At 39.4% G+C, this 8,155-nt stretch overlaps 1 protein-coding gene across 1 annotated transcript; it reads left to right on the forward strand.

Moving 5' to 3' along the window:
• Positions 1-1,204: 1,204 nt before the first annotated feature.
• On the forward strand, positions 1,205-4,636 carry HELRODRAFT_81484 (hypothetical protein; the record flags this gene model as incomplete). The annotated part of the gene is made up of 8 exons (XM_009021966.1): positions 1,205-1,263; positions 2,506-2,605; positions 2,801-3,085; positions 3,409-3,472; positions 3,756-3,847; positions 3,971-4,046; positions 4,213-4,359; positions 4,518-4,636. Coding segments are annotated over 8 exons (942 nt in total), but the record flags the coding sequence as incomplete, so codon positions are not given.
• Positions 4,637-8,155: the final 3,519 nt, after the last annotated feature.

Here is an 8,155-nt window from a genome sequence, read left to right on the forward strand (position 1 = left end):
TCTGTATTACTTTTTGTTATAATTGAAATAGTTTTTGAAATTATGGTTTTAAGTTACATATCAAAAAAATGTTCTCTTGGTTGGCAGGCAAGTGTAATTATTTGCAATGCAAACATCCTCTCTCATTTAAACGTCTTAAATGTTTATTTGATGTTTTTCATATTTTTTGGTATTTTATGTTTATTTTTTTGTATTTTATATTTATTTTTTTAATCAATCAACCAACCAACCAACCAACCAACCAACCAGCCAACTAACCAATCAACCAACCGACCAACAAACCAACCAATCAACCAATCAACCATCCAGCCAACCGAACAACCAACCAACTAACCAACCATTTAGCCAACCAACCAACCATTCAGCCAACCAACCAACCAATCAACCAACCAATCATTCAGCCAACCAACCAACCAACCATTTAGCCAACCAACCAACCAGCCAACCATTCAGCCAACCAACCAACCAACCAACCAACCAACCAACCAACCAACCAACCAACAACAACAGGATGCTCAATGCGTTTCACGCTGTTCAATTGATTATTATCTGGAAAATATTGCCAATGGTAACAGCAGTAGTAGCAGCAGCAGCAGTAGAAGTAACAGCAGTAGTAGTAATAATAGTCATAGTAACAACAATAAAAATACCAACAACAATAGTGTTGTTAACAATAATGCTGTACGTAATACTAATAACAATATAAGTAGTAGTAGTAGTAGCAGTGGTAGTAGTAGTAGTGGTAGTAGTAGCAGTAGCACTAGTAGTAGTAGCAGCAGTAGTAGTAGTAGTAGTAGCAGTGGTAGTAGTAGTAGTAGCAGTAGTAGTAGTAGTAGTAGTAGTAGCAGTAATGTGTGCCATCCTTGCCATCATTCATGTCTTGGGTTAGTAAGAATTTTATTTTGTTATAAAAATTTCATCGCTAATTTAGTGTGTAAGAATGTAAGAGCAACATCACCAATGCAATCATCGCCGTCGTTTTCGTCGTCACATCCATCATAATTATCACCACCATCATCATCAACATCATCATCATCATCATCACCATCATCACCACCATCATTATCATCAACAACATCATCATCATCATCACCATCATCACCACCATCATCATCACCATCATTATCATCATCATCATCATCACCACCATCATTATCATCATCACCATCATCATCATCACCACCATCATTATCATCATCACCATCATCATCATCACCACCATCATTATCATCACCATCATCATCATCAGATGTACCGGACCGAGTGATATTGATTGCTTAGCCTGCAGAAAATTCAAAGTGTATCTGGATTTCGAGAGCAGAGATGTGAGAGGATGGGGGTGATGGTGGTGGTGGTGATGATGGTGGTAATGTTGATGGAAGTGGTAGCGATGATTTAGTGGTGGTGATAATGATAGTAACGACGATGATGATGATTGTATCATCCGCCTAACTGATCAAACTAGTACACAAATCAATAAGTTTAGAATATCTAATCAATCAACCAACCAAATACCAACCATCCAACCAACCAACCAACCAACCAACCATCCAACCAACCAACCAACCAGCCAACCAGCCAACCAACCATCCAACCAACCAACCAACCAGCCAACCAACCAACCAACCAATCAACCAACCTATCAACTAACTCCAGATGAATTCAACCTTCATCTGCCTGTCGACCTGTCCCGATTGGTTGAGTGAAGTCTACGCCAACCAGACGGAAAACATTTGTGTAACCGAAGCCTACAAACTTGAAGTTACTGGCCAGTGAGTTGATGATGCTGATGCTGACGGTGACGGTGATGATGATGATGATGGTGACGTTGATGAAGAAGAAGAAGAAGCCGATAAGGATGATGTTTATGATGATTTGCTTTGAATATTATCATCATCGTCATCATCACCATCATGGTCGTCATCAGGAACAAGAAGAACGTCATCATCATCATGTCCATGATCCTAACCAGCCTCATCATCATCGGTGTCATCGTCGTCGTCAACGTATACTACAAGCGACAGCGGGCCAAACTGGAGGAGAATAAAATAAGACTGACCGCCAGGATTCGCGGACTGGACGAGTGTGAAGTTAGTTGATTGATTGGTAGGTTGGTTGGTTAGTTAATTAGTTGGTTAGTTAGTTGATTGATTGGTTAGCTGGTTGGTTGGTTAGTTGGTTAATTGGTTAGTTAGTTGATTGATTGTTTAGCTGGTTGGTTGGTTAATTGGTTGGTTAGTTAGTTGATTAATTGTTTAGCTTGTTGGTTGATTAGTTGGCTGGTTTGTTGGTTGGCTGGTTGGCTGGTTGGTTGGATGGCTGGTTCGTTGGAAAGTTCATCTATCGAATGAATACATTATCATTTAATTAACAAATTATTTGTTATATTTATCAATCAACCCACCAACCAATCAACCAACCAACCAATCAACCAATAAACTAATCAATCAATCAACCAACCAACAAATTAACCAACCAACCAACTATTCAGCCATTGACACTTAGCAACGCCAAACCAGACCTATCGACCATGAGATTGATAAAGGAGTCTGAACTCATGAGAGGAACTTGTATTGGCTCTGGCGCTTTTGGGGCTGTTTACAGAGTTAGTTGGCTGGTTGGTCAGTCGGTCAATCTCACTCTCTTTCTTTCTCTCTCTTTTTCTTTCCTCATTCTCTCTCTTTCTCTCTCTCTCTCTCTCACACACACACACACAAACAATACAGACACAATCACAATCACAAAAACAAACAAATAAAACTACCACAAACATTAAAAAACACATTCGAAAAAATCCTAGGGTGCCTGGATACCGGAAGGGGAGAATTTGAAAATTCCGGTGGCCATCAAAATCCTTCAGGATACGACATCCACCTCCCAAAATAAGGAATTTCTACAGGAAGCGAGGGTCATGGCATCAGTTGACCATCCTTGCTGTGTCCGGATTCTGGCGATTTGTATGGCTTCTCAGATGATGCTGGTCACTCAACTACTTCCGCTTGGATGTCTGTTGGATTACGTTAAAAAGAATAGGTGTAACATCGGCTCGAAAGTGTTTTTGAATTGGTGCTATCAGATGGCGAAGGTTGGTTTTGTGTGTGTTGTGCGTGCGTGTGTGTGTGTGTATGTGTGTGGGATGTGTGTGGTTGATGTTGTAAAATTATTTTTTAAATTTTCAATAAAAATTAGAATTGTTTTTTAATTCGCAGTTGGACTGAATAATTATAACTCAAAAATTTTTAAATTAAATAATTAAACAGTCAATCAATCGACTATCCAGTCATTCATTCAGTAATTCATTCGTTTATTCAATCGCTCATTCACCCATGCATTCATTCATTTATTCATTCATTCATCCATTCATTCATTCAATCATTCATTCATCCATTCATTCGTTCACTTTCACAGGGCATGCAATATTTAGAAAGTAAGAATATTGTCCATCGCGATCTAGCAGCAAGGAATGTTTTAGGTTGATGGCTGGCTAGCTGTTGAATTTTCATTTAATTTATTATATCCACAAATATGCAATGATGATTATGAGAGCATTATTATGTCATCATAATGGTGACCAACCAATCAATCAACCAACCAACCAACAAACCAACCAACTAACCAACCAATCAACCAACCAATAAACCAACCAACCAACCAATCAACCAACCAACCAATCGACCAATAGACCGACCAACCAACCAATCAACCAACCAACCAATCAACCAACCAATAAACCAACCAACCAACCAACCAACCAGTTCAAAGTCCGACTCACGTTAAGATAACAGACTTCGGGCTCTCCAAGCTACTTGATTATGACGAGGAAGCCTTCCAGGTCAACGATGGAAGGGTGGGTAATGATGATGATGATGAAGATGATGATGATGAAGATGATGATAAAAATGATAATGGTAATGGTGACAAAGATGATGATGGTGACGACGATGGTGATGACGTGATGATGACTATGCAGATGCCGATAAAATGGCTGGCTCTAGAGTGCATCCAGCACCGTATATTCAACCACAAAAGTGACGTCTGGAGTTTCGGTATGACGTCATCCTCCTTCTCCCCCTCCTCCTCCTCATCATCATCATCATTATCTTCCTCACCCTCATCACCATTATACACATGATCATTATCGTCATTGTGGCATTCATAATCACCAACATCATCATCGTCGTCCTCATCATCGTCATCATCATCATCATCCAGGGGTTACCTTGTGGGAAATGTTTACATACGGGCGCAGGCCCTACGAGAACATCAGGGCACGTGACATCTCCACCCTATTGGAGAAGGGGGAGAGATTGCCCCAACCAATGATATGCACAATAGATTCTTACATGATAATGATCAAGTGTGAGCGATGATGATGGTGATGATGATAAATCAGCCAATCAATCAACTAATCAACCAACCATTCAATCAATCAATCAATCAATCAATCGATCGAGCGATCGAGCGATCGATCGATCGATCAGTCAATCGATCGATCAATCAATCAATCAACCAATCAGGTTGGATCTTGGACGCACAAAGCAGGCCATCTTTCAAGGAACTGGCCGAAGAATTCAGCAAAATGGCTCGAGATCCAGCCAGATTTTTGGTCATACCGGTTAGGAAACAATATTTTTAATTGGCTGGTTAAATAACTGATTGATTGGTTGGTTGGTAATTGATTGGATGGATGGTTAATTGATTCGAATTGATTGGTTAGTTGATTGATTGAAATTTCATTGGTTGATTGATTGATTAATTAAAATTTTATTGGTTGGTTGACTGATTAGTTGGTTGAAAAATAAATAAATTATTCGTCATCATTACTCTATCAATTATAATTCTTCCAGACATTATCATCACAAGCACCATCATCATCTAAATCACTACAATCACAACAACCACCACCATCATAACCTCCACCACCACCATCACCACCATCGTCATGACTTCCTCCCCCTCATCATTATCACCAGGGTGACGAACTAGCAAAACCAGTGCAAGATAACTTCGACGGGTCGGACCAGAACTTGAACGTGATTGGCTGCCACGAGCAAGCTGTTGATGACGAGTTTCAGCTGCGCTTCAGCTACGACAGCAGATTGCAGCTGCTGCAACAGCAGCATCAACAGATTCTAGAACAGGAGCAGTTCATGAGGAGAGATGTTGGTGGAAAATATTTATTTTTTTTTTCATGAGGAGAGATGTTGGTTGAGAAAGGATGATTTTATTCTTTTTTGTTTTTTGTTAAGTTAGGGCTGTTTCATTATCATTATTATTTTTTATTATTATTATTATTATCATTAGCTCAAATATCTTTATAGCATAGCGTGTGGTAGGCGCGGATGTTTTTGCATTCGAACTTGGTCACTGCATCGTCAGCACTGCTAAGCCCCTTAATCATTAGGCAGCCTAACACAATCCACAACAACTACAACAGCAGCAACAACAATAACATTAAAAACATCAACAACATCGCCAACAGACACACCATGGACTACAACAACAACAACAACAACAGCATGGTTACAACAACTCAACGTCATCATCTTCACTCATCTCTAATGGCACGACTTCCATTACGCACATCAACACCAACAACAACAACATCAACAACAACAACATCAACAACAACAACATCAACAACAACACGACTCGCCCGCACAGCGCCAACATCAACATCAACAACAGCAACAACAACATCAGCAATAGCAACATCAACAATTGCTGTTACAGTCCGTCTGTAGATAACATGTTGAACCATCAGTCTGTCTTTCTAAGCCAGAGCCGAATTCCAAAAAATAGAAACAACAAGAAGAACAACAACATAAGCATCATCAACAACAACAACAATAATAATAATAACATCAAAAACAACAATAATAACAACAATTCAAATGTGAATTTAGCGAGATATAGCGGTGACCCGTGTAGAATCGCCGACCAACATGATGTGGTAACTGATGATGATGATGACGATGATGTGGTGATGATGAGGACGACGATGATGTGGTGATGATGAAAATGATGACGACCATGTTATAATGATGATGATGATGTTAAAATGATGGTGACGATGATATTGTTGTAATGGTGGTGGTGAAGATGATAATATTGCAACAACAATAATAATTCTTATACGACAGTTATTATAACCATTACCATTGGAATATTATTATTATTATTATTATTATTATTACTATTATTATTATTATTATTATTATTACTATTATTATTATTATTATTACTATTATTATTATTATTATTAATTTTATTATTATTAACCATGACGTCATCATTCGACCGACCAATCAACGCAGAGTTCGAAGAACTTCCTGCTAACGACATCCACCTCGTCAAACTCCAACTCAAAGAAAACTTCGACGTCATCAACGGCGCCGACGACTACGTCAATGATGACGTCATCTGACTTCGACCTGAAGACGCCATTTTCCGAAGATGGCAGCTACCTGCAGCCTGACTTTGCTGACGTCACGAATTATTTGCAGATTATCGATGGTTTGTAGTAGTTGTCGTACAGCCGCTAATGTTGTCTTTGTTGTTGTTGTTATTATTTTTGTTGTTGTTGTTGTTATTTTTGTTGTTGTTATTATTTTTGTTGTTGTTATTATTTTTGTTGTTGTTGTTATTATTTTTGTTGTTGTTGTTGTTATTTTTGTTGTTGTTATTATTTTTGTTGTTGTTATTATTTTTGTTGTTGTTGTTATTATTTTTGTTGTTGTTGTTATTATTTTTGTTGTTTTGTTATTGTTGTTGTTATTTTTGTTGTTGTTGTTGATTGTTGTTGTTACAGTTTACTCTTTGGTTCATTCATCATTCTTTTATGATCGTATATAAATATATACACACGCATGCACGCACACACGCGCGCACACGCAAACAGATGTTTATTTAATTGTAAAGGAAAAAGCATGTCAAAACATTGCAGATGATTCGGTGACATTAGACGCGACAACAACAACAACTGCTACGGCATCAACAACCAATTTGAGCAGCGGCAATAACGACAACAACAACGACATCAACATCACAGCAACTCCAACAACAACAACAACCGCCGCAAGCAGCAACAACAACAACAAAAAGAACAAAAAATCATTTGCATCAACTCCACCACTAGTTCCAACAACAACCAAACAACAACAACCTACTCCCAACACAACCACAACACTGCAATCCTCCGATTCAGAGGGGATTTGTAATCCAGAGTACTTCGAAGACACCACCAGCACAAACTCCAAAGACCAGTCGTCTGGGGCTTCGAGGAAAACAACGGCTTCGTCCATAACGACCACACCATTCACAGCCACAACGACACTCGACAATGCTTCATCAACAGACGCCTATGACAGCAACGACAGTGGCGGCTGCATGGGCGGAGACAGCCGCGAAACCAGCGGCGGAAATGACGACGACGACGAAGATTGTTGTTTTGACGTTGATGAAGTCAACCAAACGAACCACAACAACCACAACAACAACAACAACAAACAACACGAAAACGACGACGACGATGAAGATGACGGATACGGATACAACAGCTACAACAGGCAGATCCCATTTAACGTTCCAATCCTCCAGCAGATCCATGACGAGCAGCAGTCGCTAGTGAAGCAGCAGTTGATGCGTCAGAGGAAGAACAAGTTATCCGAGAAAGAACATTTGAAACAACAGCAACAGCAACTACAACAACAATATTTGTTGGAGCAGCAACAACAACCACTCCTGCAACGTTTTTTCCAACAGCACCATGAGCAACAACAACTCCTCAACTTCAACCTCCAACAACAACAACTTCACATGCAACAACATCAGCAGCTGAAGTTACTGCAACAACCACAACAGCAGCAGCAACAATTACAACAGCAACAGCAGCAGCAACAACAAACAAATTATTGCCAGCAACCCCAGACACAACAACACCAACATATTTTCAGCCAGGGTTTTACCCAAACCATCGTCACCAACAACAACAACAACAAAACATCATCAACATCTCCACTGCCAGCGATTTCTTCGAATAAAATCTTCCATACAACACCAACAACAACATCAACAGCAGCAACAACAACAATACACTACAATCACTACAATAACATCATCAATGGTTGCATTCCTAGCAGTCATCTCGAAAAAT

Source organism: Helobdella robusta (assembly GCF_000326865.2).
Source record: "Helobdella robusta unplaced genomic scaffold HELROscaffold_30, whole genome shotgun sequence".
Taxonomy (NCBI): Eukaryota; Metazoa; Annelida; class Clitellata; order Rhynchobdellida; family Glossiphoniidae; genus Helobdella; species Helobdella robusta.